We start from the raw sequence: 24,283 nt of genomic DNA on the forward strand, positions 1-24,283 counted from the left end.
AAGTCGAAGATGTTCATGTCAAAATGAAATAATTTAATGTGGAGCCGCAATATCGTTGATCCGATTCTGCCGCGGAACTTAATTTTTGGAAAAAAAACCTCCAGCTGTTGGACTTGATTGCTATCCATAAGATTTTCCTCTCCATTTTCTTTTTTTCGGATTCAAAATGGCTAAGCAGCGTGTCAAGAAGCGTACTCACCAGAAGCCGCAGAATGCGTCGGCTGCTGTCAAGGGTGGCGCTGCCTCAATGGCCAAGACCCCAAAGTCTATGGTCATTCGAGTAGGCGCTTCTCAGGTCGGTACCAGTGTCACTCAGCTGGTTAAGGATGTCCGCCGTATGATGGAGCCCGATACTGCCGTGCGACTGAAGGTATAGTTGAGAATGAACTGCTTTCCAAGCTGTGTCTAACAAGATATATAGGAGCGCAAATCCAACAGACTGCGGGATTATACCGTCATGACTGGGCCTCTCGGTGTCACCCACCTTATGCTGTTCTCCAAGTCCGCAACCGGCAACACAAATATGCGATTGGCTGTTACTCCCCGTGGACCGACCCTTCACTTCAAGGTCGAGAACTATTCGTTGTGCAAGGATGTCGAGAGAGCGATGAAGCGCCCAAGAAGTGGTGGCCAGGACCACAAGACCCCACCTTTGCTGGTCATGAACAACTTTACCACCCCAGATGCCACCGAAGAGTCCAAAGTGCCGAAGCGCCTTGAGACTCTCACCACCACGATCTTCCAATCCCTCTTCCCTCCCATCAACCCCCAAAGCCAGCCTCTGCATTCAATTAAACGTGTTATGTTGCTCAACCGAGAGCCCTCCGAAAAGGACGATGACTCATATATTCTGACTCTACGTCACTATGCTATTGCCACAAAGAAGACTGGAGTGTCGAAACGAATCCGTCGCTTGGACCCCAAGGAGATCCGGAATAGAGACAGGAAGGGACATGCCGTTCCCAACCTCGGAAAGTTAGAAGATGCCGCCGATTACCTCCTCGATCCATCTGCCGCCGGCTACACTTCAGCCAGTGAAACCGAGCTAGACACCGATGCCGAGGTGGAGGTTGCAGAGAGCACGACACGCCGAGTTCTGAACAAGAGGGAACAGCAGCGCCAAAAGGCCGCAGAGAAGGGTCAGGATAAGCCCCCTAGCACCCCTGGTGTTGAAAAGCGAGCTGTGAAGCTGGTGGAACTTGGCCCTCGTCTGCGTCTTCGTTTGATGAAGGTCGAGGATGGAGTCTGCGATGGCAAGATCATGTGGCACGACTTCATCACGAAATCCGAGAAGGAGGTGCGCAAGATGGACCAGAACTGGGATGTTAAGAGGAAGGAGAAGGAGCAGAGAAAGAAGCTCCAAAAGGAGAACATTGAGCGCAAGAAGAAGGAGAAGGCCAATGCCAAGGCTAATGGTCAGCAAGTTGCCGATGACGATGATGACGTTGATATGGATGATGAGGAGGCCTGGCTCAGTGATGATGACTATGACCAGGAGGGAGAGGTTGAGGGCGCCGAGACCGAGGAATCCGAAGCCGACTCAGATGATTCTATGGAGGAGTGAATGGTTTGAAACCACGACATTTCCTGACAGAAGCTGCTGCTCGGTCAATACGCACTTGGTGGACTCCCGACTAAATCACCCAGGTCGTCCATTAAGAAGCGTGGTAGGCTTTGTATCAATCAGAGCTTGCCTTTACATCCCAGGTCCGTGTATATAACACCAGGACCATCCTCACCGTCAAATACCCGATAGGCATCCAGGCGTCATTCAGGGTTTTCTACACGTGTAATCGCGAATGTTTGGTTTTCTCAGGATACATATACATGGAGTAAAGCGACAAAAGTTTTAGGGCATGAAAATATCTTGTATGGACTTCAATTGTGAACTGGATCTTCGTTGTTAGCGTAAATCATGAACTCCTAGTCTATTTCTTCAGCTTCTCATCAACAATGCGAGAAACCATCTTCTCCAGAATAGCGAAATCCCCACTAGCCGTGCCAGCAAAGTATCCCTGCACACTCTTCTCGACATACTTGCCGACAATATCAATCTCAACATTGACAAGGTCACCCGCCTTCTTCGACGCAGTAACCACCTTCTCTTGTGTGTAGGCAATAAGCATAACTTCCCAGTATCCATCCTGCCCATCGACAACCTTGGTAACAGTTAAGCTAGCACCGTCAAGGGTAACATAACCCTTCTCGACGACGTAGCGCAGGATATCACGGTCCCGCGGCTGCAGCCGGAACACCAACGAGTTTCCATCTGGCGTCACAGACAGGACTTCTGCAACGGTGTCGACATGGCCCTGTACGAAGTGTCCGCCCATCCTGGTATCTGCCGAGACAGCTCGCTCAAGGTTCACGTAGGAGTTCTTCTCCAATGAGCCCAGGTTCGTGCGGCGCAGCGTCTCTGGCGCAACGCCGACCTTGAACCAGGTTTTGTCGAATGCTGTCACCGTAAGACATGTTCCTATAAGAGCGGCGTTTAGTTGGTCTTCACATATATGGATAGATGGGTCTTAAATACCATTCACGGCAATGCTATCGCCCAGATGCGCGTCGGAGAGGATCTCCTCACAGTCGGAGATGGTGAGCGACGTACCCCCACCCCCGCTCGACGAGGTATCGAGTGGCTCTAGGGCCGTGACGGCTAGGTGAAATATATTAGTCGGAAAGAGATCTCCAGATAGATATGAAACTCACTGCCAATTGTTTCAACGAGACCTGTGAACATGGTTGTTTGTGATCTGCAAGAGAAAATACCCGCGGGGTTGACACACCTCGGCATCGGCCGCCGCTCCGAGCGGTGTCGGTGTCGGCGTTTTGGCGGAGATTCACAATTCCTACATTTAACGTGCCTTTCGAGCCTTTTGTGCTTTTGTTCTTTGTTTTGCGATTTACATACCTGAAGATGACGGTTGTGCTTAAGCTTCAGGCTGTTGCTCGTCGATCGGGCTCGTGTTGGGGCAGCAATGCCTTGCGACGCACGACGCCCTTGAGGAGCTATTCTAGTGCTGCTTCGGTTGATGGGTCGTTGCCTTTGGCTGGTATTCGTGTGCTTGATATGACCCGTGTCCTTGCTGGTGTGAGTTTTGCTCTTGGGTGTGCTGTATCCCTAGAGTCTAAGCTAACCTCTTTTAGCCTTATTGTACTCAGATACTGGGTGATTTAGGGTATGTTGGGAGCTTTATAGCTTCAATTGGTTGTTATTATAGTATTCTGACTGAATGATGTATAGTGCGGACGTTATTAAGGTCGAACATCCTGTGCGTGGCGATGATACTCGAGCTTGGGGCCCGCCCTATGCGAAGTATGAAGATGCGTCCAAGAAGGGCCCTGGCGAGAGTGCCTATTACCTAGCTGTATGTCTTTCTTCGACCTCAATAAGATATATTGTATTAACCAAATCCTCAGGTCAACCGAAACAAGAAATCACTCGGTCTATCTTTCCAACACAAGTCAGGTGTCAAGATCCTACACAAGCTCGCAAAGGAATGTGACGTCCTAGTCGAGAACTATCTCCCCGGTGGCCTTAAGAAATATGGCATGGACTATGAAACCCTGCGAGAGATCAACCCCAAGTTGATCTATGCTAGCATCACTGGCTATGGCCAGACAGGTCCTTACAGCAACCGGGCTGGCTACGACGTCATGGTCGAAGCCGAAATGGGTTTGATGCACATCACTGGAGCTCGAGACGGTGCACCAGTTAAAGTTGGTGTAGCCGTCACCGATCTGACCACCGGACTATACACATCGAATGCTATTATGGCCGCGTTGATTGCTCGGGGCCGCACGGGCAAGGGTCAACATATCGATGCCTGTCTGAGCGATTGCCAAGTTGCCACGCTATCAAATCTGGCTAGCTCTGCTCTTATCAGTGGACAAAAGGATTCAGGGCGATGGGGCACAGCGCATCGTAAGTGTTGAAGAGTCTTCTATGTCTACATTATACTGATGTTTCCCCAGCATCTATTGTACCATACCGAAGCTACAAGACCAGCGATGGAGACATTCTCTTCGGCGGTGGTAATGATAAGCTATTCGGCGTCCTGTGTGATAGATTGGGCTTCCCGGAGTGGAAGACAGATGCCCGCTTCGTCACTAACAGTGACCGAGTGCAGCACCGGACTGAGATCGATGGCATGATTGAGAGTACCACTGCTCAAAAGTCTACACAGGAGTGGCTGGATATTTTTGAAGGGAGTGGGATGCCATATGCTGCTGTGAATGATATCCAGGGAACGTTGAACCACAAGCATGGTAAGTCTGGATACCTTATGTGCGTTACGAACGTGAGTGTTAACTTGACTCAATAGTCCTAGCACGAGGCATGGTAACCGAGATTGAACACCCTGCATGTGGACCTATAAAGCTGGTTAATACGCCTATTAAGTACTCCGAGGCAACACCGGGTGTCCGCACGCCTCCTCCTACTTTGGGCCAGCATACAGATGAGATCTTGGGTAGTGTCCTTGACTATGGTGAGGCAGATATTGCTCGCCTTAAAGACGAGGGTGTTGTTTCGTGAATATTTCATGGTTATGAGACATGAATGTCATTTTCTTCTGTATATAGGGAGTCGGTTGCAAACTGTATATATCTCATGAAATGCTTCTTACTTACCCTCAATATGCTCTACCCTCTAGGTAGGTAAGCATTTTGGAGATTTGGTATCCTTTCCACATTCGTGGATGACCTGGAGTCATACTGAGGTAACTTATTCAATCAAGAACTTGGTGCTGATTGTATACTTGACATGCATGGGCTAGAGATTAATATCGGTCTAAATATAAGATTAGCAAGCGAAACCAAGCTAGAGTAGAACCCTTTCATCACTTTTATTCTAATATATAACTAAAAGAATGAGTGAAAGAAAGCTATTTTAAGGTTGCATTGAATATCACGTGACACTATACAAATGTCTTCCCGACGACATCAATTCATTCAACGGGAGCAATTGAAAGGAACTTGACTATGTCTGCCTCTATGAGACGGCGAAGTCCATTATAACCCTCGAGTCTAAAGGACTCCAAAGCAACATAAATATAGTATTCTTCCACTTTACACTTTCTCCCCTTCCGCTTCACCTCACTTTCGCCTCGGACTTTTCCTGCAACCCATTTTTAAAAACTATCTTCTCAATTCATCGCTGAGAATGCAGGTTTCAGCAACATTCATGGACCTCCCCGCTCCAGATATCCATCCGGGGGTTCCCAAGAACGTCCTCGAGGGCCAAATCTTCAACCATGAGGATGTTGCCCAAGGAATCCCCCTCCTTCCCTTCCGTGGGAGCGCCTGGCCCCCGGCGACGCCACACTGGGTGAAAAAGGGACTATATCTCCAGAGTTACAGGCAGTTTCGCAGCAGCGCCATTTCAATAATGAGAACGTGCCTCTCGACGTCCAACACGTCGATGCCGTCGCCACTTCGTCTCCTAACCGAACTCGGTCTGGCCGCTCTGTACAAAAGCCGACCACACATGATGCTGAAAAAGCGGCGATGAAACAGTCTTCCAAATCTGCTAAATTATCAACAAAGAAGCGACAGCGCACGAAAAGCCAGATAAATATCCTTTGCACCAGCTGCAACCGAGGAAACAGCCCCTCGAACAATTTGATTGTTCTATGTGACGAGTGTGACACTCCCTGGCATCAAAAGTGCCACGATCCGAATATTGGCAACGACGTCATTGAGACCGTGGAAGCTGAATGGGTTTGCAGCGAGTGCAAGCCGGAGCAACGTTCAGCCAAACGCCAAAAGCACACCTCAACTCGCGGCCGTAAGCCAGCAACGAAGCGGTCTCCTCGGACCACATCTGTTCCTCAAACCCCTTCTCAGCCATATAGATCAGCGGAGCGACAGCAGCTGGTTCTTCCAGCGACAGGCGCCATGGCTAGATCTAAGTATCGAGTTGGCGGAGAGGCCTTGTCGGAAGACGAGCGTCGGACATACTTAACATCTCTTTCGCACGCGGAACTAGTTGAGCTTCTTGTGGATGTCTCAAGGGATTTCCCTCGATTCCCTATGTTTCCTTCCAATCTACAACCAGACTCCCAGGAATCGGACCAATCTTCTCAACCCGCGACTGCTCCCACCCCCTCAACAAAGTCAACCAAAGCCAGCCCGAAGAATGGAGCTCGCGCTGTCTCTGTTACTGTTGAGACCCCGGCCACCGAGGAAACTTCAATACGAACCCCAAAGGGACGTACCCTAGACAGGCGAACTCATGCAACCACGGCTTTCCCAGACACGTCCTCTGACCCCACCTTCAGAGCTGCTAGTGCCGCCACGACTGCTATCAGAAACGCCTCTTATGATGTCTATGAGGGTGGTAATCCTATTATCAGCTCTCGCAATGGACTTCCTGATAGACCATTGTTTCCCGATGAAATCCCAGAGTCTGGATCTCTTCTCGAAGTATCTCTTTTCGGAGCACCCTCAGCACCCGTGAAAAATGCTCCAGCATCCGTACAAACGGGTGGCGCTCAGTCGACTCCTGCACCTCGACCCTCAATGGCATCTGACTTTGTGGACACTCTGGCTTCCCGGACTGCTGCCGGGAATGATGCGGGAACCCCATTTAACACAATGCATAAAGCTCCATCTAAGATGGTGATGCGCCCGCCGTCGCCAGTGTCATTCTCTGGGAATGACTCTGATAATGATTCTGTAGATTATCGCGCTTATGCTGATGCTGGTGAGGGCTTTAATGCTTCTTTGGCTGTGGATGATCGGGATATTATGGCTGAGGCTGAGGACTATCCTACATTCAGTCATTCGGTTCGTTGGAAGAAGTGACAGGCTAAGAAGCTTGCTAAGTCTTAGCAGTGAGGGTTGGCTTTCAGTCTGTCTTGTATCACCATAGAGAGGCTCATGAATTGACGGGTTTCCTTTGTTTAATGAGGATCATGGGAGCTTGGTTGGTTTGTGTCAGTGTCGTTTTCATTGTATATTTATCCATGGATTCTATCTAGATTTGTTGTTCTGTCTGTTTTATTGATGAGGTGCTTTGCTATGATCTATCGGCCGGTGTTAGAGGTCTGCTTGGGATGCCTTTCTCGGCAAGGGGTTCTATCAATTGAATATATTGTTTTCGGTTTGACTCCTGAACAATAGCATTAGTTTCTTCGCCTTGAACTGACCATTAAGCCAAGGTCCAAATACTTATACTATAATTAGCCCTGAAATCACTGTTGTAGTTCATATTTTATCGGCCCCGCAAGTTATAAGCGCTTGTCAGGTCCACTTCAATCTTCAATTGTCGACGCTACTTACCCTGTAATGCGCTGGCTATAATGTGTTATATGAACTAACTGCAATATATCGAACCCACAACAGCCTCCGCCAAGGCCAACACAGCCTAAACGGCCAACCACACACCATTTCCAACACCAAACACCAACCATCAAACACATTCAAAAAGGGCAAGAGACAAAAATGTCCCAAATCCAACCCCTAAAAACAACTGCAAATCCCCAACGCCATTCTCAATCCCAAATCCAACTCCCAACCTCAACCCTCTACTCAATCGACACCCTCCTAAACATCCTTCAAAAGTCCCTCCTAAACCCCTTCGTCGCCTGGATCCTCGTCCTCTGTCTCCGCGCCCAAGTGACACCCCTATCTCACCCATCCTGGATCCTAACAGTCACCTACGCAACCTCCCTAACGATCCTGTGGGTCCTGCGAACAATCAACCAGCGCGTCGCGTATGGGGTGCAGCGCACTGTCGATTTCGAAAATGAGGTGGTGGTGATTACTGGGGGAGCTAGTGGGTTGGGGTTGTTGATTGCGCAGAATTATGGGATGCGCGGGGCTAGTGTTGCTGTTTTGGATGTGAGGGATTTGGGGGAGGAGGGTGTTGAGGAGGTTTTTGGGGCTGGGGTTTTGTATATTCGTTGTGATGTTGGGGATAGGGCCGAGGTGGAAGGCGCGAAGGGAAGGATTGTTGATGAGGTATGTTATATATTTGTTTTTCCTGGTTTAATTGTTTTGGGATTATATGTTGGGACTACAGGTTCTCATGACTTGCTTTTTTATGCTTGATGGATTCTGATTTGCTAACTGTCTCGCAGCTGGGGACGCCGACTATTGTTATCAACTGTGCCGCCGCCAGGATCAATGGCCTTCCATTGCTGGATTTACCGACGGATGCGTTTGAGAAGACTATCCGCACCAATCTCTTGGCGGGGTTCCATCTCTACCAAGTGTTCCTGCCTGGAATTCTGGAATCGGAAGGTGGAGGCACACTCGTTACGGTCAGCTCGGTGCTGGGTCGATTGACGGCCGCCGGACTATCGGACTATGCAGCAAGTAAAGCAGGACTTAGTGCGCTGCATAAAACAATAGAAGCGGAGATGCGCGGCAATCCGCTAGTGAAGACATTGCTAGTGGAGATAGGGCAGATGTCAACACCGCTATTTGGCTGGGTCCGCGCACCGAACCATTTCTTTGCGCCTGTCTTGGAACCGGTCCAAGTTGCCCGCGAGATGGTGACTGCGATTGATAGCGGTCGAGGTGGTGTAATCAGATTGCCTTTGTATGCGGCACTCGTGGATTGGTATGCCGTGCTACCAGCTGCGCTGCAGCGGATTGCGAGGTATGTGAGTGGGATCGATGCTGCCGTGACTCAAAGCCGGGAAGCATCTCGGAAGACAGAGTGATTGGTAGCTCAGAAGCTGAGCGATGTATATATGCGAGGTCGTGGAACAAACTCGCTCAACATGTATTATAGAGCGGGGCGATCTGCTGTTCATTGTACAATTTTCCCACTTGAAGAATTCCTCAATTGCAAGTCTCGGCGCCGAGTCTGGTCGGTGGAGGTGATACCACTGGTCCTGGTCTATTGCTCGCGAGCCAGGATCATCTTCTCACGCTCATGGCTCCTAGGAGCCAAGTTGCTCTTCTTGGTATGCTTGCGCACGTTTTCCTCACGCCTCTTAATAGCATTGAGCTCCTCGCGCTTGATCTCGCCGGCCTTCTTGATAGGCTTGGGAACATGACGCTGGCGCTTGATACGGCGGATATCGGGCATGTGTGAGTAGCGCTTGATCAAAGCCTGGTCGTATTCCAGCTTGGAACGTTGGCGAGCACTCTTGATACCACTGCGGTCTGAGGCCTTGGCACGCCAGAGACGGACATTACCATCGTCTGATCCAGAAAGGACGTACTTGCTGTCAGGTGTGAAGCATGCGGTGAACACACTATTGAGAAGTTAGCATATGATATCATTATAGAGAGCAGCAAGACATACCGTTGCATCCGCTTGGTGTGGTAGATGTCGCGCGAGTGGCCAGATGCTCTGTTCCACAAGCGAATTGTCCGGTCGTAAGAGGCAGTGACCAGCTCTTCACCAGTTGGGCTGAACTCCACGTCCATGACAGCAGCCACATGGTCCTTCAGAACATTAAGAGCACGATCCATCTTTCTCATGTCGAAGATGTAGGCGTTGTGATCTTCGTTTGCCACGGCGAAGTTGAATGCTTCTATAGGATTCCAAGAAATGGCATTAGATGCCAGACGCAGGGTCGTCTTGTGGACTGGCGAGGAAGTCCGCAGGTCATACATGATAATGGAGCGGTCGATAGCAGTTGAAGCAAGAATAGACGTCTCAGTCTGGTTGAATGCAACAGATGAGATGGTGTCGACGCTTGTCGGCCAGTGCAAGGTTTGCGACGGAGTCGAGGAAGGCCGCGAGAGATCATAAATAGAGATAACACCGGAAGCGGCAGCGAACGAGGGGTGATCACGGTGGTGTGACACACTGGTGAAGGCACTGTTGCCCAGATAGGTTGCCATCGGGGGTGCGTCGGAGTTCGAGTTGTAAGGATCCCAGAGTTTCACAGTCTTGTCGGTGGCGCAAGATAACAGTTTTCGCTCTGGTGTCCAGCACAGCCCCTTGACCATATTCTCATGACCTTGGGTGTTCCATACCTCGCCTTGCGTCGTCAGATCCCATACCTTGACGACACCATCACCACTGCCGCTAGCCAAGCGCTCGAGCGAACCGGGATCCTTTGCCATAGAGTAGACACCGTCCACGTGACCGTTGCCCATCTGGGCAAGGAAAGGAGCAGCAAACATGCGCTCCATCTTGATTGCATTCAGAGCCCGAGTGTATTCACGAGCCCGCTCAAAAGGATGCTGGGTCGGGTCGAGATTCCGGGACTGGCGAACAGTCGAGGACCCGGGGGCCTGCTGCGACGCCGTAGGGCGGGAAAGGGCTTTGATTTTCTGTTAAGCATTAGCATCGCAATCCGGTAGGAAAATTTTTAAGGAAAAATACTCACCATATTGTTGTTGTGAAAACAATGTAGAGAGTGAAAGAAAAACGCCGATGGAACTTTTTTTCTGTTTGATTTGCTAAGCGGGCGGTGAGAGGTCGATGAGCTGCCAGCTTCGAGCTCCCCGTCTCTCTTGACCTGATTATCAACCTTCCTTCAATCCACCATCTCCTCTTATTTTCTTTTTTTAAATCTCTCTCTTTCTTTCGCTCGTCATTTGCCGTCCTCCGTCATGTCCTCCAAGGTTTCGCCGCGGATACAAGAAGTCCGCGATCTGGTGAAGCAGGATCCCTCGAAAGCAGCGACCAGTTATCAGAAGATCCTCTCCGAGGGCCCAGGATCTACAGAAGCCTCTTCGCGAGACTATGAACATGCTTTGATTGGGTTGGGTCAGCTGCATCGGGATGCGAAGAAACCGCAAGCCATTGCAGAGCTCATCAAGACCAGCCGGGACACCTTTTCGTCATTTGCTAAAGCGAAGACGGCCAAGTTGGGTGAGTTGCGCATCTAAAAAATTAATAAATCTCTAGCTAATTTTTTTAGTCCGACAACTCTTGGATCTGATCAGCGAAATCCCCAATACCCTCGAACTCCAAGGCAACGTCATCCAATCATGCATAGAATGGGCCATCGCCGAGCGGAGATCTTTCCTTCGACAGAACCTCCAGGCACGTCTGGTTGCCATCTATATGCAGAAGCAGTCCTACTACGATGCTCTCACCCTGATCAATTCCCTTCTTAAGGAGCTGAAGCGCCTGGATGATAAGCTTATGTTGGTGGAGGTACAACTGCTTGAGTCGCGTGTGTATCATGCCCTGGGCAACCAGGCCAAGGCTCGCGCCGCTCTCACAGCAGCACGGACGTCAGCCGCATCTGTTTACACACCACCCAACCTCCAGGCAGGTCTTGATATGCAGAGTGGTATGCTACACGCCGAGGACAAGGACTTCACCACTTCATTCTCCTACTTCATTGAAGCCCTTGAGGGATATAACTCGCTCGATGAGAATGACCTGGCTACGGCAGCTCTGCAGTACATGCTGCTTTGTAAGATCATGTTGAACCTGGTGGATGATGTCACACAACTGCTTGGCTCTAAACAAGCGCAAAAGTACGCCAGCCCACGCCTGGAGGCCATCAAGGCCGTTGGACGCGCACACGCCAATCGGTCCCTGGAGGAGTACGAGAAGGCCCTGTCGGACTACCGATATGAGTTGGGCAGTGATGTCTTCATCCGGAACCACCTCCGCCGCCTTTACGACGCCATGTTGGAGCAGAACTTGATCAAGGTCATTGAGCCCTTCAGCCGGGTTGAGCTGGAACACATTGCCAAGATGGTGGGCCTGGACACGCAGCAGGTTGAGCGCAAGCTGTCCCAGATGATCCTGGACAAGGTGATCATTGGTGTGTTGGATCAGGGCTCTGGGTGTCTGATTGTGTATGACGAGACAGAACGTGACCAGGCGTACGATGCCGCTCTGGAAACGATCGAAAAGCTCGGCAATGTGGTGGAAGGCTTGTATACTAACCAGGCATCTCTTCTGGAGTAGAAGAGAGTCTGATGTTGGATGACGGCTCCATAGGAAATAATCGAGACTATGTATTGCACGATTAAACTCAACATCCACTTTAAATATTGTGAGAATATTAATGTTAAAGTAAAACCTTAGACTGATCGTGGAGTATCATATTCAAGTGAGGAGCATTGCGCTGCGTTGAAGTGCGTCGAACATAGTGTTGTTCGCGCTCCGCCGAAAAGGGTAAAGCGCGACGGCAAAAGAATCGCGACTTCGCATCTCCAACATCTCGCATCTTCCCCCATCGCATATTCCCACACCACCTGTTCGGTGCCTTTTTCTACCGAAAATGCAAGCTCCTATGCAGCCCAATTACGCTCGGGGGTTTCCCCAACAAGCACAGCGGTCTCCCGCTGCGCCCCGTCGCCCCCCAGTACCAGGTACGTCCCCTTTCATCGGTCTCCACTCTAGACTCTAACCTCATATCTCGATAGGCGGCGCAATGCCCGTTCCAATGCCTCAACAGGCTGTTAACCCACAGTACATGCATGCGCAACGCGCCATGCCCCACCCTAACGACGCTGCTCTTCGTCGCAGCCGCAAGCCGACAGACAGGAATCTCCCGGACGGAATTGAAGACGTGATCATCGGCGAAGGTGTACAGCAATATAAGAACCTCCGCGATTTGGAAAAGCGACTGGATGCAGCGGTTGTACGGAAAAGATTGGATATCCAGGACTCGATCAACAAGACTGTCAAAAAGTACCGGACTATGCGCATCTGGATCTCTAATACCGTCGAGAGTCAGCCGTGGCAAGGTGCCGGCAGCAACCCTGGATCTGGTCGGTACAAGGTCCGCATTGAGGGACGCTTGCTGGATGACGAGACCGACCCTACGGTCCCCGACGAGGAGGAGAAGGACGAAGATGCGATGGATCACGACGGCTCTGAGGAGGAGAAGGCGAAGAAGGCCGAGTCGAAGGCCCAGTCCCAACGCTTCTCGCATTTCTTCAAGGCTATCACCATCGACTTTGACAAGCCCGTCACTGCAATCCCCGATGAGGTCAAGCCTGTCAACTGGTCAAAGCCAATGCTGCCTCCCAACACCACAACGCCACCCCCGAACGCTGAATTTGATAGCCTACAGTTCTCGCGTGCCTCCCAGGACAACTTGAACGTCACAATCAGTCTTGTGCGTGACGAAATCCCAGAGCGATACAAGCTGAGCAAGGAGCTTGCCGAGGTTCTGGATGTCGAAGAAGAGACTCGAAGTGGAATCGTGCTCGGAATCTGGGACTACATCCGCGCCATGGAGCTGCAGGAGGACGAGGAGAAGCGTCAAGTGCGCTGCGATCACCGTCTGCGCTCGGTATGTGTATTGAAGTACCATTTTGACCACAATAACTAACTACTTTATAGATCTTCGGCCGAGACCAGATGTTCTTCCCTCAGATTCCCGAAAGTGTCGGACCTCACACCAGCCCAATGGAGCCCATCAAGCTCCCATACACTATCCGCGTCGACGAAGAATTCCACAATGACCCCACACCCACCGTCTACGATATCCAGGTCGCGGTTGAAGACCCCTTGCGCACCAAGATGATGGCTCTCACCCAGAACCCACAGTACACAGCTGGCATGCGCCAGATCTCCTCGCTGGACGACCAAGTTGCTCTGATCGTCCAGGCTCTTACACACTCCCGTGCTCGCCACTCCTTCTACACTGCCCTGAGCAAGGATCCCGTTAACTTCGTTCGCCGCTGGGTCAACTCCCAGCGCCGTGACCTGGAGACGATCCTTGGCGAGGCTACCCGCGGTGGTGGTGAAGATGGTAGCGGGCCTGAGTTCCGCTATGGCGGTAACGATGGACCTTGGGATACTGTTGTTGCCAAGGAAGCTGTGCGGTACATGCTGGCTAAGCCTGAAGCCGTGGGTGTTCGGTAAATTCAGTTCTAGCTGTTCTTTTTTTAAAGCTCATCTCCAGGCTGCTATTAATGCAGAAGAGATGTAGTTGTGTACTTTTGCTTATCTTTGATCTCGGGCGCTTATGTGGTGTTTGGCTGGTGTAGCTGGGATGACAGGCAGGATTAATACTTCCAAAATCCGTACTTCAATCTGATACGATGCAATATGATTCTGCTTTTTCGCAAAACGCAAGTTAAATAATCAAATGACCAAGAAGCCAGGAAAATAGATTTGGCAACTGCTGTCTACGTTCACCCCGTAGTTCATTCCGTGAGAAGTCGAGTGTCGGCATGGAAGATGCCCAATACGCCAAATTCTGAGCCGTTTCTCTACACCAAGCATAGAGGGATAGATCCAGGCCACCAAAATCAATATGCAATCAAAGCCAGCCCGCAAAACTCCAAGGGAAAGCATACTGTAGCATCCCCCATGATAAAGACGATTGACCAGAACATCACTCATCCAACCTAAGAGCAAAATGTATGGAAGACGGTGAAGCTAAGAACCCTCAACCTCTCAAGGCAAGATCCTAGTCATCCAAAGACTGATCCAACCGCCCCACCTCAGACTATCAAGCCCCAGGCAGAGGAACCTTAGCAACAAGCTCCGCCCTCCGTCTGCGCAACTCCTCACCAAGACCAGAGTCCACGGCTGAAGAAACCTGCTCCTGCAACAAGGAAAGATCACCTTGCAAGATAGCGCTCTCCTCCTGCTCAAGCTTTGAGGCAGCTTCAAGAACGATATCATGAACGATATCCTCCTTAAGCTGCGCTGCCTTCTCCTCCTCCTTCTTCCCTCCTTTAACAGCATCCTTCGCCGGACTACGGAACCGCTTGAGAACAGTCTCCACCATCTTCGAGAACCAGAAGTAATTCAAGAAGTTAAGAATCAAGTTCGAGCCCACGTACGTGACAACCAGCCAAGTCGGCACGCCGCCGGCCGTGTACTCCTTGAACCGGGTGATTTCGGCGTTGGCACGAGCACAGGTCTCGTCGATACACATGCTGCCATCGCGAGCTGGATAGAAGACGAGAGCGTTGACGCTGACGGGTTCTGAGAGCGGCGATGATGCGGATGCGGACCAGGTGTGCTGCAGGGCGTTCCACATGTCACCGTAGACGATGATTGATTGCCAGGTTCCCCAGACTAGGCGGCAGGCGAAGAATGTCGAGAGGAGGGCCATGCCGTTGTACCACTGGGCGCGGCTGCCGGTCATGTTGACCTTGTCGAGGAACCAGTGGATGTTGAGGAATGGGCTGGAGAGCTCGTAGAGGATGAAGGTTGGGGCGTAGTAGTTTAGGAATGGTCTCTGTTGGGGGCTCGTGTTAGATAGGTGTTGGAGTTGGTGATCGTCGTTTTTAAATCAAAATGTAGATCATTCCTGTATAGATCAACTTACAAAGCCAAGGCTGAATACCCATAAGGCGCTAACGGCGTGGAAGAGTAATCCAATTCCGAACATGCGTACATGTCTAATGCTGACGATTAGGTCGTAGACAAAGTAGCCTACGGCTAGAGCCTGGACGAAGCCGCAGGCACCTGTATATCCGAAGACCCGCTCTCCGGAGGACATGGAGTTGCGTTCTTTGTCAACGACCATAATCCATAGAGCGGCGACGTTGATAACGATGCTCTGGACTAGGGAGACAACGTGGATATCCCAGTTCAGCTTAGTTCTCCGGGTGAGCTTGTTGTAAGACTCTGGGAAGAAAATCGGAGAAAGCCATGGCGAGAGGACGGCGTGGATGAATAGATAGAACGCAAAGGCCAGGATCACCTCGTGGATGTGCTCGGAAAGCGTCGGACTGTTAAGCCAGAGGGCATAGGGCTCGGTAAAGCTCCGTAGCCATTCCGGGACTGGCGGGAAGGGGTCCAACATTGTTGGAGTCCCCTCAGCTGATGTGGGGGAAAGCCGATGGTAGTTGGGGGGTCTGGGGGGAACGTGTTTCTATATGTAGTTGAGAGGGCTACTCCCTAACATAGAGACAAAAGGAAAGTTAGAAACAAAGGAAACCCAGAGACCCAGGAATAGGAGAGAAGAGCTCCATGGGAAAACCGGAATGATAAGATGACGAGTAGGCCGAGGTCCGGCCTGAGGCACGAATTGTTGGGACGTCACATGATCACCTGCCCTTGTCATTTATACTTCCAAAAGAGTGATAAGTTAGTCATGCCCAGGTGTATACTTACAAAGAGCGAGAGTGGATTATTACAGAGTGCCGAGTCTACGATGGACAGGTGAAGATGCTACACGACAAATCTTGTACTCATGATCAAAGTATGAGGACCTGCTGATATGGACCACATGAATCTATACAATTTCACTAACGTCACATGAGGGGACCAGAAAAGCCCAGAGGAACGGAAGACAACAAGAGAAATCATTAAACAATACACATTCCAAGGGTCACAAACGAAAGTCATCCAAAGTCATCCAAACCCGAAACACAACAAGAGTGGTATATGAAAAGAATAAAAGGAAAAGGAAAAAAAGGGCAACCCCCAACTCCGTAAAACACGACTGTCATCAAACAGCAACATCAGTACCAAGACCGCTGTCGCCAGGCGGGGCCAAAAGCTTCAAGACTTCCGCCTCAGCAGCCAAATTTGCCTCCCTGATCTGCCGAGAGACATCCTCATGCCCGTCATCCTCTTCGTGGTCCCCGTTTACAGAATGCTCATCCCCATGCGCAGTATGCGCATCGTCTTCTGACTCGGACCCATCGATGGAGATATCATCATTGTGGTCCTCCTGGTCATGCTGGATAACCGAACTCTCCGCGTCATCGTAGTCATTGTTGGAGGTCACACCGCTGAAACGACGGGGATCGGTAGTATCGGTAACCACACTCTCGACAATGCTGCCGGCGTAGCTTGGCTTTCGCTCCGTGCCGGCATTGCTCTCTTCGTACACTGTTTCCCGTTCGGTACCGGCATTGCTTTCGGCGTAGCTGGTCTTTCGGTCCGAAGGAGCATTGCTAGGGGCATAGCTTGACTTCCGGTCGGTGGGAGCGTTACTCTCAGCGTAGCTCGTCTTGCGGTCTGAAGGAGCATGGCTCTCTGCGTAATTGGTTTTCCGGTCGGTTCCAGCGTAGCTTGTCTTGCGCTGAGGCCCAGCTTCGCTCTCTGGTTCGCTGGCAAGTTCATCCTCCTCGTGGAAAGGCTCGTTCTCTTTGTTGATAACGGAGGATCGACCAGCCCATGAAGTGTTGCGTAGAGCATTCGACTTAACCGAATGGCTGCGCTTCAGATTCGTAATACCGGTGTTGGAACTGACCTGGCGGTCTGCGCCTCGATTGCCCGTGACATGGCTCAAGCTGAGAATTCGGCGTTCCTTTCCAATGTTAGGCTGCACAGCAACTGTTCCTGCTTGAAGAGAGGTGGGCATCCTGCGCTTCAGAGCAATGCCAACGCCATTACCGAGGAGACTGCGGGTGTCCTTGGGTTCCTTAGCGGTGCTAGCGGTGCTCGTCGCACTGGGGCTGCGGGCACCCGAGCGAGAGGTACGGTTGCTGCGAGTGCTTCGGTTCCTCTTCAGGTTCATAGCCTGCAAGCTGTTGGACCGGCTAAGAAGAACAGTGCGGGCATGGTCGAGCACACCCTCCAAAATGCGCTTCTCGAGGCCATCGGCACGATCCTCCATCTGTCGCATTTCTTCATGGCGAATCTCGAGGGCTGTCTCAAGACCAGCCAGATCCTTGCTGAGCTTGTTGTTCTGTCTGATCATGTCTTCCTTCTCCGCTTTCAGACGGTGGACCATGGTCAGAAGGGAATCCTTCTCTTCGCTCAAGTTGACAATCTCGGCTTCAACTTGCTCGCGCTGTGCGACTCTCCGCTCCAAAGCGATGCCAGCCTCCTCAGCTTCACGACGCTTTCTCTCGGTATCTTCAGCAACAATCACTGACTGAGCTGCAAACATCTCGTTCATCCGGCGTGCATTCTCCATGATGTCCTTGTGCATTTCATCAAGCTTCATCATCTGGGTAACCGATTGTTCGGGATCCGTTGCATGAGTGGGGCGGCTTAGAAGAGCATCTAGCTTCTCGTGCACAGGACCAGAACCATTGGTGGCGTGATCTAAAAGCTGGTTGAGCTTTTCATAGATTTGGCCATTGTACTCTGACCCTTGATCTAGAGCACGGTCAAGCTTTTCGTGGAGCTCCTCATTTCTGGAGTTCTCGGATAAAGCCCGATCAAGCTTCTCATGGAGCTCATCGTCTTTTGTGGGCTGAAGCAAGGCCCGGTCGAGCTTTTCATGAACATCCTCATTCTTGGAGTGCTCAAGCAGAGTCTTCAGGATATCATGGACCTGACTGTTTCTAGCATGCTCCAACAGATCGTCGAGCTTGCTATGGACAGGAGTGTCCTCGATGGCAAGTGTACGGCTTGCCTCCTCGGGCTCGGGCTCAGGTGGAGGAAGCGCAGGGAGCATCTGAGGTATGTTGGCTGGCAGAGCCGACAGCTCCGACTTGAACTCTTCAGCTGACTTCTGCGAGTGATCGTAGTGCTGGCTGACAATTGTCAAAATTTCCTGCACACTCTCCAGGATCTGCGGGTGGAACTCGAGAAGCTTGCTCTCCACTCGATCAGTGGCAGCAACAGTCTTCTCGGTATCAGCCTGGGACTGTTCCCGATGAGACTTCACATCGTTATGCATCTCCTCCATTTGCTGGCGAGACTCGTTAACACGCTCGAGCAGGACTTTGGTTTCCTCATTCATACGTTCGCAGGTCTCGTTGACAGTGTCACCCATAGAACCGATCACGAGTCTGATGTCTTCAGCAAGACTCTTGGTGCTCGTGAGCGATTCGGTGTGTGCCAGGTCTCGCTCCTCGGTTTCGGAGAACTTTGAGTGGAGCGAGGTGTGCGCATCTTCATATTTGGCCAAGACTTCTGCAATCTTCTCATCAATCTTGGCTCCGAGTTCGACAATAATAGCAGCCCGTGTCTCGTCATGTTTGACGATAGCAGCAGCGTCACGCTCCTCCTGATCAATTTTGACTGCATCCTCTTCCCCGCGGGAACGTTCGAATTCCCGGTTGATGAGATCGTTCAGTTCCTTGATATTGTCGACGGTGCTGAAGTTCTCGGCAGTAATGGCGAGCCCCTCAAGCAGCTGCTTTAGTTCACTCAGGCCTTCGTTGCTGCCGTCAAGCTTGCTCTTGAGTTCATCTCCGAGCTCGCCAACAACGTACTTGGCCTCATCGATCTTCTCATCGATCTTCTCGGCAAGACCACCGTGCTCGACCTTGCGCGCATCGAATCCTTGGGCAGTTAATTCGTTGTTGGCCTCCATCTTCTCACGGAAGTCGCTAACAATGGTGGAAAGCTCCTGGATTTCAGCCTTGGTGGGGAGGGTCTCAACGTCGGGGAGCTTCAGCTCGTCAACCTGAGTCTTGACCTCGAAGATCATAGCTTCGACTGTTTGCAAATCCGACTTGAGTAGCTTTTCGGGGTTCTCCTCTTCCTCTCCATCCTTGGCCTTGCCCTTGAGCTCGTCCAGTGCGACCCAGACATCCTTGATGAGACCCTCCAGAGTACCGATCTCAGCCTTTGTGGGGGCTTCGGCTTCCATGCGGCCAGAGAACTCGGTGATAGAATCCTTGGCTTCGCGAATCATAGTCTCCAGAGCTCCGATTTGCTCGGAAGTCGCGACCTCGTCCGGTGAGGGGAACACCAGCTCATCAATCTGGGCCTTCGTGCTCATAAGCAACTGCTCGAGGGCTTCGGTGTCTTGCTTCTTGGCTGTGTTGTCATCCTCCGGGCCTTTTTGAGCACCCATCTCACCAATAGCAAGCTGAATCTCCTGAAGAGCCATTAGGACTTCGTCAAGGTGCGATTGCTTCAGGGCATCCTCGGCGGGCTCTGCAGCACGGGGGGTGGATTCAATGGCATCAACCTTGTTTTGGAGTTGAGTGATCAGCGCCTTAAGACCATCGATATCGGGAACAAGTGTGTTCTCAGCTTCAGCAGACGGGGTCTCATTTGCAAGCATGAGTTCACCGCCGCGCATCCCCTCCTGTTCCGGCTCTTTTTGAGATTCGCGGAGGTTTTCCATGTCGAGTTTCAGATCAGCAAGGCCGTCTTTGATGGTCTCTAGAATTTCAGAGCTGTCGAACTTGGCCGGCTTTTCCAATAGCTTCTTCAAGTCGTCCCGGATCGAGTCAACACCATCCGTGAATGCGTCAAGGAGTTCGCTTGTTGTGGACAATGTGCTTTCGTTGCCATTACGCGAGGTCTCTTCGCGTAGGTTGTCGAAGTGCTCACGGAGTGCCGAAATAATCTCGTCCTTTTCGGCACCTGGCTCAGCCCGGACGACGCTCGAGTCCATGCGCTCTCGAAGGTTCTCAAATTCTTGCTTGATGGTGTTAACCACCTCATCATCGCCAGAACTGCCCTTATTGTGTTCAGAAGCTTCCCTGATAGCATCGATGATCTCGTCCTTGTCCGCAGTGGCGTTCTCGCGTAGGAGAAGGGTAGTAATTGTGCCTCGCAAGTGCTCAAACTCTTTCTCCATAGCATCCAAAAGCTCTGGGGTGTCCGGGTTACCCTTTGAGCCGTTTGAAAGGGAAGTGTCGGTGATCGTCTTTTCCATGTCAGCCTGGAGAAGGCGGAATCCTTCCTTGACAGTGTCGATAACTTCGTCTTTGCCTGAAACTTCGGCAGCTGTGACAACGTACGACTCGATTTCCCTGCGGACGACCTCGAGGCCATCTTTGACTGCATCAAGGACTTGCTCTGTATCCCTTCCATTGGCGGCAGAGTACTGTTTGAATTCCTCCTTCATGCCTTCGAGTAGGTCCTGGAGGCGTTCCATTACCTCTCCGCCAACATTGTTGGTTGCGGAACTGTTTACCTCTTGAAGACCAGCCGTGATTGCATCCATAAGGTCATCCTTGTTCAATTCAATCTCTCGTGTGACTGAGTTGCCATTTTGGATGCCTTCGGCGATTGCGCTCAGGATTTCTTCGCGCGAGATAGGTGGTTCCGGAACGGTGGCCAGAGCCGACTGTTGGCTAGTGTTTGAGTTCTCGATACCTTCTGCGATGGCACTGATAATGTCCTCTCTGGAGATGCTTGACTGCTGGAGACCGGAAGAGCGTTCAATACCCTGTACTATTGCATTGAGGATTTCATCGCGGGAGATGCTGGGCTCGACGCTCTTGTTCAGAGAGTGCTGGGAATGTTCGATTCCATCGATAATGGCATTGAAAATCTCCTCACGAGAGATGGGAGCAGGCTTCTCATCCTCGTGCTCAGTATCAGCCAAGGTGAGAGCTCGTTCAGCGCCGTTCGAATTCTGGATCCCATCTGCAATGGCGTTCAAAATCTCATCTCGGGAGATACTTGGTTCCTTGGTAGTTGCCGAATGTTCCATGCCGTCCACAATTGCTCCTAGAATCTCTTCTCTGGTGATCCCAGGCTGACCATTGTTGCTCAGAGAGGATTGAGAGTGCTCGATGGCATCAACAATGGCGGTGAAAATTTCCTCACGAGAGACAGACTGCTGCACATTGGTGCTGATGGCTGACTGTTGGGCATTGATTGAAGCTTCGATACCCTCGGCAATGGCATTCATGATCTCCTCGCGAGAGACATTTGGTTGAGTGCCAACGCTCAGGGCAGATTGTTGCGCATCAAATGCTTCATTTACAGCGTTCATGACATCGTGTCTGGAAATGTGTGGTTCATCCATCTCCTTGGCTGCGGTGAAGTGGGCCTCGAGGCCATCAGAGACAGCGCTGACAATCTCATCACGACCAAGTCCAGAATCGAGAGAATCCTTGCTGAGTGTACTTTGGGCCATTGAACCAGCCAATGCTCCAAGGATTTCATCACGGATAGAATTGAGGTGTCCAACATGGTCCTGGTCCTCGTGGATAGACCGGGAGCCCTCGTTGTGGAGAGCCATGGCTCCATTGACTGCTTCGAGGATTTCATCACGAAGGGCGGTCAGGTGATTGACGTGTTCCTCGTCCATAGATCGGGAACCTGTGTTCTGGGCAGTCATCACTCCAGTGACAGCTTCAATGATCTCATCTCGAACGGAGTGGAGGTGTGTTTCGTCCAGCGACTTGGAGCCTTCGTTCAGTGCAGTCACAGCGTCCATAATCTCGTCACGGATGGCGTAAAGGTGGTTGACATCATCTTCACCCAGCCCCCTAACATTTGCGCTGTGTGTAGCCATAGTGTTGACCACCGACTCGAGAATCTGATCACGCATGGAATTGAGATGGTTGAGATGTTCCTCATCGAGACCTCGGGGAGCAGGCTCAGGCTGTTTCTCCAGGCATTCACGAATGGCCAGGATGACTTCATCTCGGGAGATACCAGGCGGCTGTTCGATTTGTGGCGGGATGAACTTCTGCATGCCATCTTCAACAGCTGCAAGGACCTGGTCATAGGTTATAGACTCGTGCTGAGGCTGATGAGACTTGAAACCTTCTTCCAAACAGGTGAGGATTTCGTCGCGTTCCAAGCCAAAGTTGTTGAATTCGATCTCAGGCTTGTACGTTTCCCATGCCTCACGGACTGTTTCGAGAATGTCCTCTCTATCCATTTCAGCACCGCGTGGCTCAGCGTGAGGCTGGGGAAGTTCAATCTCGTCGAGGGCTTTCTTCACAACAGAGTAAATGGCGGCGCTGTTCATGGTTGATCGGAACTCAGACAAGTCGGAGGATTGTTGGCGACTCTCATTGATAGTAGCAGCCAGCTGCTCTTTGAGGTCGTCAAGACTGCGGTTGACAATGGCTGAGATTTCTTCTGGTCCAGCAGGTCGCGGCTGGTCCTCGGCTTGATCATTCGCACGAGCAGACTCGATGCCGTCGAGGCGTCGACTAAGTTCTCGACCCATTCCTAGAACCTCACCTCGTAATTCACGGACAAGGCTCTTGACGCCGTTGGTCATACCACCTCCTTCGACGACGCTGTTCTTGACACTTCGAAGAATTGCCAAAACTTCGTCGGAATTGGGTGCAGAGCCATCGGTCTTATCAGTCTTAGAAATATCAAGTGCACGTACAACATCTGGATTCATAGGTCCCATTGACCGAGAACGCGTGCCCTCGGGCTGGGCATCGTCAGGCTGGAGGGAATCGAGGTTGTCGGTGATGCCTCTGGATCGTACAAGGGCTTTGCTCGAAGGGTCTTCTTTGACGAGGTTGAGAATCTCCTCGAGCATGGCAGTGACCTTGGTATCGGCATCCTTGTCCGAGGGGCTCGCTGCGGGACGGGATTTGATTTCTTCCACAAGCTCTAAGAGTCGTTCCTCACCTTCTTTGGTTGCCATTTCACGCAATACCTTTTCGAGCAAGGCGAGGGCGGCCGAACCGTCGGAGATCGGTGAAGGTGACACGCATGAGTCCCGATCAAAGGCGAATGGATTAGGGCTGGGCATGCGAGGCACAGAGTAGCTTCTCTTCGACTGGGGAGAACTATCCGCATCCTTCGGGTTAGACCCATCTCCATACTTGAAGAGAGTACTGAAATCAAACCTTGCAGTATCTGTATCCAAATACTTGGTTTTCAGATGAGAAGACAGATCCTTGAGACTCTTGCGAATGTCCTCATCTCGGGCGTTGGTTGCGGCCTTCAGGCTTACCAGGTCCGTAGCATTATCCTTGCTACGTCGGCTAAGGTTCATCATCTCGCGTTGCAAGCTGCTTGCAATGTCCGTCAAGCTGTGAATTTGAGTCGAAAGAGAGTCCATGCTCGCAGTCTTGGGGGTCAAAGGTCTGGGTTCCATTGGCGCTGTAATCATTTTTGGGGGTTTGGAGGGAGAAGGAGGGTCGGAGTCTATGGGGAGTTGCATGTTTTGAAGAGCTAACATTGTAGCCGATGGCGGAGTGCTTTCTCCTAGGATGGGTTTGGATAAATATCGACTCGATAGGGAGTAGTTCATATCCCGCTCTGCGTCTTGACGAAGCGCTGGCGAGCTGGTTGGCTTGTTTGTGTCCCGTGGTTTTGTCGGATCAACAATCGTCGCGCGAAGAGGCCTCTCGGGGGACCGATTCTCGAGATAATTCATAAACTCGCTTCGCGCATCTTGTCTGGTATCTTCAGGTTGGAGAGATTGCATGCGCTTGTGCTGCCCCTTCACCAACGATCGCTCGGGTGATGAAGTCTTGGGTGGCATGGGATTTGTTGTATAGGAGCTGGGCGCATGCTCACTGGGCCGCTCTGTAAATTTCGCGGCGACGGCTTGAATATTGGGAGATACATTGGACCTCGTTGCAGCAGGGCTCATTGGGCTCATTGAACGAGGATTCATTGGCAGCGGCGGCGGTGCGCGTTCGGGATCCGAACTGTCCCACCTGCGTAGACCGCGTTTTAGCATTTGTTTGAAGTCACTCATGGGTCCTGTCAAGGGCAGGCGTGATGCGTCCTTTGCGCGAACTTACATTGGAACTTTGGAATCGGACAATGTCATAGAGTGTCGGACCAATTCCCGGTCACGGGGGGTGTCCCTGTCTTGGGAAGGCATGATGTAGTTGTGAATGGATTGTCAAG

General features: G+C 51.3%; 10 protein-coding genes across 10 annotated transcripts; 6 read left to right on the forward strand and 4 right to left on the reverse strand.

Moving 5' to 3' along the window:
* Nucleotides 1-166: 166 nt before the first annotated feature.
* N7446_002739 (Brix domain-containing protein) lies at nt 167-1,564 on the forward strand (the record flags this gene model as incomplete). The annotated part of the gene is made up of 2 exons (XM_058511488.1): nt 167-370; nt 422-1,564. The coding sequence occupies 2 exons, from the start codon at nt 167-169 to the stop codon at nt 1,562-1,564; spliced, it is 1,347 nt and encodes a 448-aa protein (XP_058377024.1).
* Nucleotides 1,565-1,928: 364 nt separating this feature from the next.
* Nucleotides 1,929-2,740, reverse strand: N7446_002740 (riboflavin synthase; the record flags this gene model as incomplete). The annotated part of the gene is made up of 3 exons (XM_058511489.1): nt 1,929-2,476; nt 2,534-2,656; nt 2,710-2,740. 3 exons carry the CDS (start codon nt 2,738-2,740, stop codon nt 1,929-1,931), a joined length of 702 nt encoding a protein of 233 aa, XP_058377025.1.
* A 177-nt stretch (nt 2,741-2,917) lies between these two features.
* On the forward strand, nt 2,918-4,537 carry N7446_002741 (CaiB/BaiF CoA transferase family protein; the record flags this gene model as incomplete). The annotated part of the gene is made up of 6 exons (XM_058511490.1): nt 2,918-3,091; nt 3,148-3,179; nt 3,245-3,368; nt 3,421-3,925; nt 3,976-4,269; nt 4,326-4,537. 6 exons carry the CDS (start codon nt 2,918-2,920, stop codon nt 4,535-4,537), a joined length of 1,341 nt encoding a protein of 446 aa, XP_058377026.1.
* A 627-nt stretch (nt 4,538-5,164) lies between these two features.
* On the forward strand, nt 5,165-6,807 carry N7446_002742 (phf1/phf2 family PHD finger domain-containing protein; the record flags this gene model as incomplete). The annotated part of the gene is made up of 2 exons (XM_058511491.1): nt 5,165-5,294; nt 5,354-6,807. 2 exons carry the CDS (start codon nt 5,165-5,167, stop codon nt 6,805-6,807), a joined length of 1,584 nt encoding a protein of 527 aa, XP_058377027.1.
* A 639-nt stretch (nt 6,808-7,446) lies between these two features.
* N7446_002743 (uncharacterized protein) lies at nt 7,447-8,672 on the forward strand (the record flags this gene model as incomplete). The annotated part of the gene is made up of 2 exons (XM_058511492.1): nt 7,447-7,965; nt 8,085-8,672. The coding sequence occupies 2 exons, from the start codon at nt 7,447-7,449 to the stop codon at nt 8,670-8,672; spliced, it is 1,107 nt and encodes a 368-aa protein (XP_058377028.1).
* Nucleotides 8,673-8,851: 179 nt separating this feature from the next.
* On the reverse strand, nt 8,852-10,301 carry N7446_002744 (rRNA-processing protein SOF1; the record flags this gene model as incomplete). Its single annotated transcript, XM_058511493.1, has 3 exons — nt 8,852-9,212; nt 9,263-10,242; nt 10,299-10,301. The coding sequence occupies 3 exons, from the start codon at nt 10,299-10,301 to the stop codon at nt 8,852-8,854; spliced, it is 1,344 nt and encodes a 447-aa protein (XP_058377029.1).
* A 140-nt stretch (nt 10,302-10,441) lies between these two features.
* On the forward strand, nt 10,442-11,908 carry N7446_002745 (proteasome regulatory particle lid subunit RPN6). The gene is made up of 2 exons (XM_058511494.1): nt 10,442-10,786; nt 10,836-11,908. Exons 1-2 carry the CDS (start codon nt 10,525-10,527, stop codon nt 11,840-11,842), a joined length of 1,269 nt encoding a protein of 422 aa, XP_058377030.1. The 5' UTR covers nt 10,442-10,524; the 3' UTR covers nt 11,843-11,908.
* A 250-nt stretch (nt 11,909-12,158) lies between these two features.
* On the forward strand, nt 12,159-13,753 carry N7446_002746 (SWIB/MDM2 domain-containing protein; the record flags this gene model as incomplete). The annotated part of the gene is made up of 3 exons (XM_058511495.1): nt 12,159-12,249; nt 12,304-13,178; nt 13,229-13,753. The coding sequence occupies 3 exons, from the start codon at nt 12,159-12,161 to the stop codon at nt 13,751-13,753; spliced, it is 1,491 nt and encodes a 496-aa protein (XP_058377031.1).
* A 592-nt stretch (nt 13,754-14,345) lies between these two features.
* N7446_002747 (TLC domain-containing protein) lies at nt 14,346-15,653 on the reverse strand (the record flags this gene model as incomplete). Its single annotated transcript, XM_058511496.1, has 2 exons — nt 14,346-15,083; nt 15,174-15,653. The coding sequence occupies 2 exons, from the start codon at nt 15,651-15,653 to the stop codon at nt 14,346-14,348; spliced, it is 1,218 nt and encodes a 405-aa protein (XP_058377032.1).
* A 648-nt stretch (nt 15,654-16,301) lies between these two features.
* N7446_002748 (uncharacterized protein) lies at nt 16,302-24,257 on the reverse strand (the record flags this gene model as incomplete). The annotated part of the gene is made up of 2 exons (XM_058511497.1): nt 16,302-24,087; nt 24,175-24,257. 2 exons carry the CDS (start codon nt 24,255-24,257, stop codon nt 16,302-16,304), a joined length of 7,869 nt encoding a protein of 2,622 aa, XP_058377033.1.
* Between the last annotated feature and the right edge of the window lie 26 nt (nt 24,258-24,283).

This window comes from Penicillium canescens (assembly GCF_028828765.1).
Source record: "Penicillium canescens strain IBT 15451 chromosome Unknown utg000002l_segment0_segment0, whole genome shotgun sequence".
Classification (NCBI taxonomy): domain Eukaryota; kingdom Fungi; phylum Ascomycota; class Eurotiomycetes; order Eurotiales; family Aspergillaceae; genus Penicillium; species Penicillium canescens.

Bases quoted from the DNA above. Each gene is read 5' to 3' on its own strand.
- N7446_002745 (XM_058511494.1), top strand. From the start codon at position 10,525: ATGTCCTCCAAGGTTTCGCCGCGGATACAAGAAGTCCGCGATCTGGTG. The intron at 10,787-10,835 runs GTGAGTTGCGCA...TAATTTTTTTAG, and splicing joins AGCGAAGACGGCCAAGTTGG to TCCGACAACTCTTGGATCTG.